The sequence below is a fragment of the Podarcis filfolensis genome (assembly GCF_964270895.1).
Source record: "Podarcis filfolensis genome assembly, chromosome: 8".
Taxonomy (NCBI): Eukaryota; Metazoa; Chordata; class Lepidosauria; order Squamata; family Lacertidae; genus Podarcis; species Podarcis filfolensis.
In genome coordinates this window covers 26,952,746-26,965,740 of record NC_139611.1, presented here as the reverse complement: position 1 = coordinate 26,965,740, position 12,995 = coordinate 26,952,746, and the positions used below count along the sequence as shown (strand labels likewise).

The window sequence follows — 12,995 nt, the reverse complement described above, 5'->3', positions numbered from 1 at the left end:
TGGGCAGGTGGTCCACCAAGCCTCCACTTCCCAGAGCCTCTTTAATTTAAAGATCTTTAGGGTAAAACCAACACTTTTGAATTGACCTATAAACGGTTTGAGCATCCACTGGGCAATTTTCGAAGGAGATGTGAGCCTCAATACCAGCACTAGGCACCAGCCTTGCTGTTGCATTATGAACCAACTGAAGTTTCCAGATAGCCTTCAGAGGTAGTGTATTACGGTAATGTGATCTGCAGGTTATCAAGATGTGGATGACTGTGGACAAATTCCTCCCCTGCAGTTGACACACCAGGTGAAATAAACAAGAAAGGGCTGCAAGCCATACAAAGTACCTGACCATCCACCACTGAGGGCTGGATCTAACAGCAGCTCCTAAACATCTGATCTGTTAGTGGGTGAACAATCCCAGAAATAAATTGGGCAACAGATCTTTCCCCTAGACCTCACAAACAATACCTTGGTCTTAGTTTAACTCCCATCCAGCACATTTGGAGAACAAAAGCTGCATTACATCAAGCCAGACTCCTTGCACTGAGACATGGGCTCTTTAGAGTTTACTAAAAGCCTGCTAAATCAGGCCAGTGGTCCATCTACTCCAGCATCCTTTCCTCACAGTGGCCAACCAGATGCAGGTAGGAAACATGCAAGCAGGATCCAAGCACAGGGCATTCTCTCCTCTCCTGTGGTTTCCAGCAACTGGTTATGCTGAGAGGCAATGACTGGCCCAAGGTTACTCAGTGAGCTTCATCATGGCTCAGTGGGGATCTGAAGCCTGGTCTCCCAGGTCCTAGTAGTCCAATACTCTAACTACTACACCACACTGTCTCTCTGTTCTTCTCCTGCCAATCCCCATCAGGCTCAGGTGTTTACATAATTTACACAATAATAACTTTTTTGAACTGATTTATAATGTTGGCACTTTAGAGTGAATTCTGAAATATGGCATATACTAGCATCTTGGAAGTCCCACGCAAAGCGTTAGCATTCATTGCATACTAATGCTAAATGTCCATAGTGGGAAAATATTTTTCTATTTCTGGATGTTCACAAAAGTAATCTGGGATTGTCAGAATTCATAGTGACAACTGACTTTACCATGCCAACAACTTAACCCCTATATCCCGCCACCAGTCTTCTGCCCCATTTAATTCAATTTGATCTCCATGAATCCTTTCCTCTTCCAACACTGATAGATAGCAAGAGAGGGTGGATGAATAAGGACGTACCCTCTGAACAGCCACACCTTGAAGATAAGACAACATTTGAGCATACAAGTGCCACTTCCCTCACTACATAAATTAACAGCAATCTAAGTGGGTTCACTCTCAAAGCAGCAGAACTTTGACTGGCATAGTACCACTGCCATGGAGTGCCCTTCCCAGAGACACTCCCCAAACTTCCTTGTAGTGCTGTAATGTCGGGTGGAAATGAAAACATAAGAATAAGTTGGACATGTGGGTTAGGCCAAACAAAGCCCATTGAGTCCAGTATTCTGGTCTCACAGTGGCCAACCAAATGCTCCAGAAGCCCACAAGCTTGAGTCTAACAGCAGCCTCTCCACACAATCCCCAGCAGTTGGCATTCAGAGCTACACTGCCTCCAAGCCCAGATGTTTTAATCTAGCCACCATATGTAGTAGTCATTGATAGACTCACAAGAACCTAAGAAGAGCCTACTGGATCAGATCAAAAGATTATCTAGGCAGCAATGTTTCTGAATACCAGTTGCTAGAAACTACAGGAGGGGAGAGTGCTTTTGTGCTTGGGTCCTGCTAGTGAGTTTCCCACATGCATCTGGTTGGCCACTGTGAGAACAGGACAGTGGACTAGGTGGCCACCTCTGGCCTGATCCAGCAGGCGCTTTTTATGTCCCATTCACAGAGTGGCCACTCAATTGCCCCAGCAGGAAGCTCACAAACAGGATTTGACTGCACAGCAATACTCTCCCAGTTTGTGATTCCCAGCAGCTGCTATTCAGTCACATTGCTTCAGACAGTGGAGGTAAAACCCAACAATCATGTCTAGTCATCTAGCCTTCTCCTCCATGAATCTGTCGAAATCCCCTTTAATGCTCTTCAAGCTGGTCGCCAACATATCTGTTCTGCAAGGCCTCACTGGCTGAAGTGATACTGAGGGTTGCAGTCAACAAAGTTCCACTTAGCATAGATCCATTGAAATTAATGACTCTAAGTCATGTCCATGAACCTCAATGAGTCTGCTCCAAATAGGATTAGCATCGGACACAACCCCGAACCTGCTCTTGGCCTTAAGCAACTCGTGGGTCGGTTGTTCCTGTTGATTTTGGTCCTGGTGACTTCTTCTCTTTCAAGCAGAGGCGATGCTCTATTTCAGCTCCTTTGGTATTTTAGGGTATTACATCATTTTAACGGGGCAAATCCAAAATAAGCCCAAGTTGGGGTGCGCTCACTGAAATTAATGGGGACAGGGCCAATTGAGGCCCATAAACATCCATGGTTCTACTCTGAGTAACGCTTAGCTGGATACGACCCAATATAGCATATCACTAAGCTGTATTTGTGGTGTCAATTGGCTAAAAAGGGTGGGGGTGTGAAGTTTACAAACAGATGTACCGAGCACCCCCTGATGAGGGAAGCGGCCTTCTGCACGTGCCCAGAGGCCCTCTCCCTCCCCCAATTTAGGCTCATAAACTTCCATGGGTCTATTCCGAGTAAGGTTTAGATGGGTACAGTCCAATATCGCATCTCACTAGAAGGAATGTGTGGTGTGTCATCTGGAAGAAATGGTGGGGATCTAATGGTGGTATTGAGCCCTCCTTTCCCCAGGCCCTCTGCACATGCCCAGAGGCGCCCTCTCCCCCCACCCGCCCTTTTATTCTCTCTACACCTTCCACGGCAAAGCCCCCACCCCCCGGGGGGAGGCGGCGTTTTCCTGACAGGACGAGCCCAGTGGCTCTTGGCGGCGGTACCTGCTGATCTGGATGGCGGCCGGGCCGGAGATTGGCGAGGCGGCGGCGGCTTCCCCGCTGGCGGGGCCCCTGGCGAGCTGCATGAGGGAAGCAAGGATGGCGGGAGAGACAACAGGAACCGCAGCAAGAAAAACCGGCCGACCGACTCAATGACTGACAGGCGGACCGAGGGAAGGCAACGGAGGGGCGGTGCCTCCCGAAGTAGAACACGCCTTCCCACGCCGCCATTGGCTTTCCGCTCCGGGCACCTCTTCCCTGCCCGCCGCCCACCCGCCCCCAACTCCCTCCTCATTGGCCAGGCTCTCGCCTCATTTCAAACCGCCGAGCGACCACCTCCCTTGCCCACGTGACGGCAACAAAAGAGCGAAAGGAGGGGGAGGTAGGAGAGGTCGCGGTCTCTAGGGAAGTCGACGGTCGCTTCTTCCGGCTCCGAACGGAACACGCGAGGAGAAGCGTTGCCAAGCGACGGAGGCGCCATAGAGGTGCGCAGGGGTAGAGTGCCCCCCTAAAAGAAACTGGCGTGATTAGGCGGCTAATGCCCTGTGCATAATATAAGATGTGATACCATCACCATTACAATTACTTTGTGTTTTTATTATTTATTGTATTTTCAAGTGCTATATGATTTATTGAGTGTGCAGTTATAAACCATAATTTATAAGATTATGAATTTTTCATGTTTCTCAATTGTTTATATTATATTTATTTAAGTCGTTAATGAAAAGCCAAAGGCATGGAAGAAAATAAATCTTTCTCCGTAGCACCTAAAGCTATGGTGCCAGATGAGCCTCCTAAGGGAGAGCATTTCAGGAGTAGGGAGCCACCACTAAAAAGTCCCTGTTCGAATGTTGCCACCCCTTGGACCTCCAAAGGAAGACTTCAGATGACAATTGCAAAGTCTGGGTTGGGGAGAGCTGGTCCTTGAGGTACTGAGGGTCCTAAGAGTTTAGGGGTCAAAACCACATTGAATTGGGTCTGGAAACTCATTGGTAGCCAATGCAGTCAGACCAGGACTAGTGCTATGTATGGGCAAAACTGACATGCCCCAGGAAACAACTTGGCAGCTGAATTCTGTGCCAGCTGCGATTTCCAAACCGCCTTCAACAGCAGCCCCACATATCATGCATTGCAGTAATATAACCTAGAGGTTACCAGAGCACAGGCAATAGAAGTTAGGCTATCTCTGTTCACATAGGGGCTTAGCTGAACCACCAGCTGAAACTGATGGAAGTCACTTTGTGCCACTGAGGCCACCTGGGCCTCAAAAGAAAGTGATGACTCCATAAATACCTCCAAGCTACATACCCACTTCTTCAGAGGGAGTGTAACCCCATCAAGAGCAGGCAACCTCCCATCCATCAGGTCTAGTGAATGGCCCACGAACAGTGCCTCCATCTTGTCTGAATTGAGCTTCAGTTTATTGGCTCTCATCAAGCCCATTAGCTAGACAAGACATCAGTCCAGTATTTCCACTGTCACCTCTATAAATGTAAAGAAGTAGAGTTGTGTGTCATCAGCATCCAAAACTCTGGATGACACCACTCAGCAGTATCATGTAGGTGTTAAAGAGCATGGGGATAATATTGCATACTGCGGAACCCCACACTGAAGGCTCCATCAGGCTAAACAGCACTCCCGAAACACCAGTCTCTGAAAGCAACCATCTATGTAGAAATGGAACCACCACAAAGCGGAGTGACCCACCCTCAATTTGGACAGCCGCTCCAGAAAGATATCATGGTCAATGTTATGGAATGTCACTGAGAGATCAAGGAGAATTAACAGGGACTCATTCCCCCTGTCTCTCTCCTGACAGAAGACATGTTACAGGGTGACCAAATCAGTTTCCATACCAAAATTGGACGTAAACCCCAATTAATATGGATCTAGAATATCAGTTTCATCCAAGAGAGCTGTAAAAAAAAGGGGGGGAACCATCTCAATGATCAAGACTCAAAAACCATAAACCTTTATTGCCGTCAACATCTTTATGGGGATGAAGAAGGGAGGGAACCCTTAAAAATAACCCAAACTCCACCCAGTTTCCAAAGAGGGTAGCCCCAATTGTGTTGTTTGCCAACCTTCCCTAGCCCCCTGCCAACCCCACCATCACTTCTCTTTACCCTTCACTCAATCCCCGCATTCCCTCAGTTCCTTCAAGCACCCCTGTATCCATAGGATATGCTTTAAATGTATGGTGTGAGCAGGAGTGTTGCAGGTGCAAATCCTTCTGTTTTTCTGAAGATACCGTATTTTCCCTCCCAGTCCCATCTCACCCAAGCAATAAACTGCTGGCTGCTATAAGGAACTGTATGTCCTGATTACCCCCATTTCACATATTTTTTAAAATGCTGACCGTTATTTTAAAGTGGGAAGAGATCAAGCTAATAGGCCTGGCATGACTCAGCAACTTGCCTCCATCTTGCCTTCCAGCTGGTCTTCCTCTCTAACTGCTATTTTTAGACTTTTAGAGGCAAATCAATTATTTAATGCCTGAAAGGAGTTCTTTCAGGGGATTATTTTTCCAGTGTGCCTTTTCCTTTTGTTTATTTGCTTTTTTAAAAACAAAAAAACAAAAATTCTGCTGCAGAGTTTCCTTGTGTTAATTTTCACTCTGTCTAAGTTTGACAGCCTGATTCAAAGCATCTTCACTGAGAAGTGAATCCTTTGCTCCTAACCATGTAACCTTAATGACATTTGGTGGCTGAGAATGTTTTAGATGGATTGGAACAAAATCAGAGACATCCAAGCACAAGTCGCTGGGTCAAATTCATGACTGCTGCATGACCCAAATTCACTTATGCTATCTGCACATTAGCAGCTGAAAATGCAGAGGCTCCAGGAGTGCTTGAGTTTATCTGGGGTTTGGTTTCCTTGGAATGGAGGGCAATGGAGATTGTGGTGTCTTTAGGATACAGTATATGGTTCTATTTGCACATACATGCACTGTGAGCATATGATGAAGGGGCTCACAGCATTAGCACCCCAACAAATCATGCTTTCCCAGTAGGGTTACAAGGAAGCCCCACACCACAGCTCTTGGGTGCATCTCAGAGAAAGACAAGCCTCTGTTTCTCTAGCTTCCAGAAGCGGCCATGTATTATTGGGGGAACTGTGAATTAGGTGGGCTTCCATTAAAATGAAAAGCAAAAAAAATGACCCCTCTGTCCCTAGGCAAGACCTCACAACTGACCAGCACCTCTCAGTTTCTTGCCTTCTATTACATCCAGTAAACAAAAGCTAAGGGGACTTGGAGTTACTGCACTCACTCCTACTGGTTCCACTAGATGGCAGGAAAGTGCAAAATAAAGAAAGCGGCCCTTCTTTAACTTCTATAGTTGGGTAGCCATATTCCCAAAAGTGAAAACCAGGAGAAAGTTGTTGAACTTTTTTTTGGAACATCTCCCCCCTAAAAAAAAAAAAACCACACTTCTGTAATTCATTCAGGTCCTGTATATTAAAATCTTCAGTGCTGGTTGGAGTTAATCAGACGACATTGGGTTTTTGGGTAATACCCATTACCCCCATTGTTGGGCGCTGCAAAATGCGGGGTTTTCACTGTAAAACGCTGCAAAACTTTTACCAAAGTTTGGCGCCTGTTTGGAGCAAACTGGACAATGTTGGGTTTGGGGGCATTAACTACAACCCCCTTTTTGATGTATCAGTTACTCTGTGGGGTGTGCAAAATATGGAGTTTTTGCCGCGAAACGCTTGTGAAACTTTGGTGCCAGTTTTGAGGGATCCCAGATTTTGGGGTTCATAGTTAATGAAGCCCCTCTATGGCAAGGTTCCAAAGTTCCAGGTTAGAGGCCTGAGCTTCCATCTGCTCATGCTCAGGGGCCCAATACTTAAGTATTTAAAGGATCAGAATCAATAGATGCATATTTTAATAGTATGCATTTACATAAATCTTGTACATAAATGCAAATTGTGGTGCAGCGATAAAACTGCTAGCACATTTGCCAAGCTAAGCAGGGTCCAGTTTTGTTTCATACTGGATGGGCATATATTGAGTTTCCTGCATAGTAGGGGGTTGAAATAGAGGTCCCTTCCAATTCTACAATTTGATCATTCTGTGCTAAACAATGACTAGTTACATTTCACAGAGGGCAAGCCAATGAATTGCCTAGCCAAAATTACCTCAGATACTTTTTTCCCACCACAACCCAGATTTCCCAAATCAGTTGTTTTTTTTAATACATCTTTATTGGTTTAAAATACAATCATACAATAAAGGTAAGTACAACAAAGTTAAACACAAAAAGGGAAAAAGGGGAAAAAAGAATTTTCCACATCAAAAAGTACAAAAAGAAGTTTAAAAGTAACAAGAAAAGAAAAAGAAAGTAACAATTAAGTACTAGACATTTATACAACATCATGTCTTATCCAATAAAGTCTTCTGTGAAAAACTTCCAGTCGTTCTCATTATACTTTTTCTATTGTCTTGATTTCATTGCACAGTTTGTTTTATATCTTTTTCCATATATTCCTCTAAGATGTTTATTCCATTGATTTATTATACATATCATTTTTACAATATAGTCATATATTCCTTAAATATTTTCCATTCTCCATATACATTTTGATTTAAGGTTCCCCTGACTTTTCCAGTCAACTTTGCTAAATGGAAATACTCTATCATGAGTGTTTGCCATTCTGTTATTGTTGGTGTTGTTTCGTATTTCCAACTTCTGGCCACCAGTATTCTTGCAGCCATGATTGCGCACATAAACAGTGGTCTTGTGTTTTGCTTGATTTCTATTGGAAATATTCCTAACAGGAAAATCTCTGGCCTTTTTTTGATAGTAAATTTAAATAATTTCTTAAATTCGTCATATATGTTATTCCAAAATTCGCTTATAATTATGCAGGTCCACCACATGTGATAGTAAGACCCTATCTCCGTTTTGCATCACCAGTATGTTGGTGAACGACCTATGTACATTTTAGCAAGTTTTAACGGGGTGTGATGCCATCTGTAAAGCATCTTCATGGTATTCTCCCTCAAGTTATAACATGATGTAAATTTGATATCTTGCTGCCACAGTCTTTCCCACTGCTCCATATAGATATTATATCCAAAGTCATGCGTCCACCTTATCGTTGATGTTTTTACCTGCTCCTCTTTCACTTCCCACTCTAAAAGATATTCATACATTCTTGATATATACTTTCCTTTATTATATATTAATTCTCTTTCAAAAATGGAAGTTTCTTTGGCAAGACCTTCTTTCTTATCTATACACAATTTTTGATTTAGTTGGAAATACTCTATCCAATCAGACAGGTGGCATCTAATTTCATCATATTTTTTTTAAAGTTGGCTTATCTTTGTCTGATTCTAGTAATATCCAGTAGGTGGACCACTCTCCCTCCATGTTTTTCCTTTTAACTGCTATTGCTTCCACTGGAGATGTCCACAAAGGTATCTTTGGTTCCAAAATTCCTCTATATTTACTCCATATTTTATAAAGTGATCTCCTTATTACATGGCTTAAGAAACCTTTGTGGACCTTCACCTTTTCGTATATTAGATAGGCGTGCCACCCAAACCGGTTGTCATGCCCCTCAAGATCCAACACGTCTGTGTCTTTTAATGTGATCCATTTTTTTAGTCATACTAATCCTGCTGCAGCATGATATAATTCCAGATCTGGTAGTCCAAATCCTCCTCTTTCTCTTTTGTCTATCAATACCTGATGTTTAATTCTTGGTTTATTTCCATTCCAGACAAATTTGGCTAATTCTTTTTTCCAATCCTGGAAGCATTTCATTCCTACCAGAATTGGTAGGGTTTGGGGGGAAAAAATCATTTTTGGGAGGATGTTCATTTTTACTGCCGAGATTCTTCCCAAAAGGGAGAGGTGTAATTTAGTCCAGTTTTCCATATCCTTTTTTATGTCTTTCCATGTTTTAATATAATATAGAGATTTATATTTTTATTTGAAATCCAGATCCCCAGGTATTTAGCCTTATTTTTAATTTCCAGATCTGTTTTTTCTTGTAATTCAGTTTTCTCTTCCTGTGTTAGATTTTTGGTCAATAACTTTGTTTTCTGGTGATTTATCTTCAGGCCCATTAATTTCCCATATTTTATAATTAAATCAATAGCTGTTGGAATGCTTTGATTTGGATCCTGAGTTGTTATTATTATATCATCTGTGAATGCTCTGATTTTATATGATTTCTCTCCAATTGTAATTCCTTTTATTTTTCCTTCTTTCCTTATATTATGCAGCAGCGGTTCCAAAGCTAATATAAATAACAGGGGTGACAAGGGGCACCCCTGTCCGGTTCCTTTAGTTATAGGGATATTGTCTGTTAGATTACCATTTATTATTAACCTTGCTTTTTGTTGTTCATATATTGCCTCTATTCCTTTTCTGAATTTTGTTCCTAGACCCATAACCTACAATTGTTTATTCATGTAATACCATGAAACATTATCAAATGCCTTTCCTGCATCAAGTAATAATAGGGCAGCTTTTTATCATTTTTGGCTTCTAGATATTCTAAAATGCCCACAATATTTTTGGTATTAGCCGAGATTTGTCTTCCCAGGAGGAACCCGGACTGAATTGGATGTATAATTTCATTGATGGCTTCTTTAAGTCTATTTGCCGATATATTGGCAAAAAGTTTGTAATCGCAATTTAATAGCGATATTGGCCTGTAGTTAGATATTGACTCCAGGTCTCCTCCCTGTTTAGGTATTAATGTTACATAGGCTTCCTTCCATGAGTCTGGAATCTTTCCTTTATTGAGAATGTTGTTCATTACTTCAACCAGTGGAGCTGATAGGATTTCCTTCATTTTTTTTATAGAATTCTGCTGGGAGACTGTCTGGGCCAGGTGTTTTCCCTAATTTAATTTTCTTGATTGCGCTCCTAATTTCTAATGTTGTTATTGAAGAGTCTAGCATTTGTATTTTTTCTTTATTTATCTCTGGGATTTTCTGTTGGTGTAGGTAGTTGTCTACTTCATCTTTTGCATCTTTGTCTTTTTTATATACATTTTCACAATATTTTTTAAAAATTTGTATTATTACTTTTGGATCATCTATAATTGTCTCATCTATTTTCATTCTGTTTATTTCCCAAATCAGTTATTCAATGGGTGCTGAGCTGAGTGGCTCAGTTGTAGCAAGAGAAGGGGTGGTTGTCAGGGGAATAAGGAGGGTTTGGGCAGTAGAGTTTGGGGAAAGGTAAAAATCATTGGAAACAGGTGGGAAGCTGGTCGGTGGCTGTGGATACTGAGGAAAGACGAGCATGAGATGATAGTCATCTGTCAATGGCTACAAACCACGATGGAGGCTATACTCTCCCTCCATGGTTGGAAGTTCTGAACGCCAGTTGCTGGAAACTGCAGGAGCGAAGAGCTCTCTTGTGCTCAGCTGTGAGTTTCGCATTGGGGCATCTGGTTGGCCACTGTAAAAACAGGATTCTCGACTAGATGGGCCATTGGCCTGATCCAAAAGGTTCTTCTTGTGTTCTTCCATTTCCTTATTCTGCAAGGCTGGAGTTCAGTGGCAGGATGAGGTGGAGGTGAGACTACCTCTTCTCGGTGCAGGAAGTAGAAGCAGAAAGGAGAGGGAATTGTGATAAGAATTTTAAGGTCTTAGATATATAATAAATGTACCAACCAAGCACGTACATAGATCAGCACAGGAAGACCGACCTGAAACCATTTTTGATTCCCAAACTGTCCCAAACTGACCAAATGTTTTCTCTGCAAGGTCAAAGGAAAATGGAAAAACCTCCCCATTGTCTTTTCCTTCACAAATCCTGTCTTAAGGGTATGTCTGTGTTTGAATAGGGTGAGCCTGTGGCCTGACTCAGGAACTAAGTATTTATCATTACCAATCTGCGGGAGGCAGTGGAAGACAGGAGTGCCTGGCGTGCTCTGGTCCATGGGGTCACGAAGAGTCGGACACGACTAAACAACTAAACAACAACATTCTCTGGTTGGCCTCTGTTATTTTCTCCTACCAATAGGGAACCTACGTAAGGACTCTATATGGGCTCTTGGATACCCCATAAGGGGAAAAGGGCAGATTTTTGTTTACAACAGAATCTCTTACGCCTAAAGTTGGTCTTGAAAATTTGCATAGAAACAAAGACTGGAAATCCTGCCTTCCTAACAATGAACTGATGTTAAATGTCTTAAGATGGTGCCAACCATCTACTAAAAAAAAGTTTGTGATACGGCTTCTGATAAAATCTTGTTGTGCTGTCCAGGTGAGATGAGGAAAAGAGATTAGCATATCTTTGGGGCTCTGCTGGCAAGAGCCTTGAGGCTATTGAAACTTCTCCATTAGGTACTGTGAGGAAGGGGGACTGAGTGGCCAAAAAGCGACCCTGTCTTGCCTGGACATTCCTAATAGGAGCCTGATGCTCTTTTCCATTTGCAAATGATAAGGGAGGAATGACAGTGATTGACAAAAGGAAGGAGACAATGAATTGACCTGCTGATATTGCACCTCAGTTGGCTTGGAGCATGCAAACCTGGCTTTCTGTAACGGAATCTCTCTTGAGATCCTCCCAGGCCACAATCTGAGGTACAGGCTATTGTAGCCCAAACTGGATATTTTTAGGGGTGCTTAAGAACACCCTGGCAGATGAGATTGAAGGACCATCAAGCCCAACGTCCTGTTCCATCAGTGAGCAGAAGGCAACCACACTCTGCTGTCACCCTAACAAGTGTGCCATGCAATGCTATCACCAGGATTTGTGGGGCTCTTAGGCAAGATATGCTTGGTGGGTGCCCTTTCTTCCTTGCTGCCACAGTCACACACTTCCTCACCTTCCCTTTGAGTCTGGTTCAATACCTGTTGCTCCTCCCTCTCCACAGAGAGCTGGTAGCACCAGCAGCAAGGAGGGAGAGGGGCAGCCGAGAAGTGGTAGGGAGACCACCTGAGGCAGCAGACTCTCCTAGAAAATAGCACCCCCAGTGGTGTGGATGTACCATTTTAGGTCAGGCCAAAGTCTAATGTGGAGTACCTATTATTATTTGCATTTATATCCCACCCTTCAATGAGCTCAAAGTGGTGTACATGGTTCTCTCCTTCCTTCGTCTTTCTTCTTCTTCTTTGGCGATCACTTTAATCCCTACAACAACCCTGTGAGGTAGGTTAGGCTGAGAGATTGTGACTGGGCCATGGTTGACTCAATGGCCAAGTGGGAATTTGAACCCTGGTCTTCCGGTTATAGACGTGCATGAATAAGCACAAAACAATGGAACCAAGAGGGGGAGTGAAGGGAAGTCAAGGGATTTATGAAATCCCAGGATATGGTGATGTTATGATTTGTATATACAGTTGAACTAAGAATTATGGTTTGAATTTTTGTTTGTGATGTTTTTGTTATTAGAAAATTAATAAATTGTATTCAAAAAAAGAAGACAAAAAAAAAAACCCTGGCCTGCTAGATCCTAGTCCATCACTCTTAACCATTAGACCACACTGACTCTCCCCAGTTCTTTTAACTGTTATGTATAAAAAGGTAAAGGGACCCCTGACCATTAGGTCCAGTCGTGGCCGACTCTGGGGTTGCGGCGCTCATCTCGCTTTATTGGCCGAGGGAGCCAGCGTACAGCTTCCGGATCATGTTGCCAGCATGACTAAGCCGCTTCTGGTGAACCAGAGCAGCGCACAGAAACGCCGTTTGCCTTACTGCCAGAGCGGTACCTATTTATCTACTTGCACTTTGACGTGCTTTCGAACTGCTAGGTTGGCAGGAGCTGGGACCGAGCAACGGGAGCTTACCCCGTTGTGGGGATTTGAACCACTGACCTTCTGATCAGCAAGTCCTAGGCTCTGTGGTTTAACCCACAGCGCCACCGGGGTTATATACTGTTATGTATATTGGCAAGTATTTGCCTGATTGAAGTGTGCCTGGTTATGTCTTGGGTTTGACCCAATGCTACAGTGCCTAATAAAGGACATGTTTGTATGAATGAGAGTGAAATTTGGGATACCCCAGAACTGATTCGTTTATGCCTACCCTGGCAATTATGTACACATGGGCCCTGGGACTGCAAAGCTGAAG

The 12,995-nt window shown here is 43.3% G+C and overlaps 1 protein-coding gene across 2 annotated transcripts in view; it reads right to left on the bottom strand.

The window, feature by feature from the left end:
* ACOT7 (acyl-CoA thioesterase 7) overlaps window positions 1-3,229 on the bottom strand; it is a 65,285-nt gene extending 62,056 nt beyond the window's left edge. Inside the window, exon 1 of one of the 2 annotated variants that reach the window (XM_083628892.1) lies at window positions 2,950-3,229. In XM_083628892.1, the coding sequence (XP_083485018.1) occupies window positions 2,950-3,032 (83 nt within the window). In that variant the 5' untranslated portion in view covers window positions 3,033-3,229. The remainder of the gene's footprint in view (window positions 1-2,949) is intronic. The other variant, XM_083628891.1, reaches the window with a different exon arrangement.
* Window positions 3,230-12,995: the final 9,766 nt, after the last annotated feature.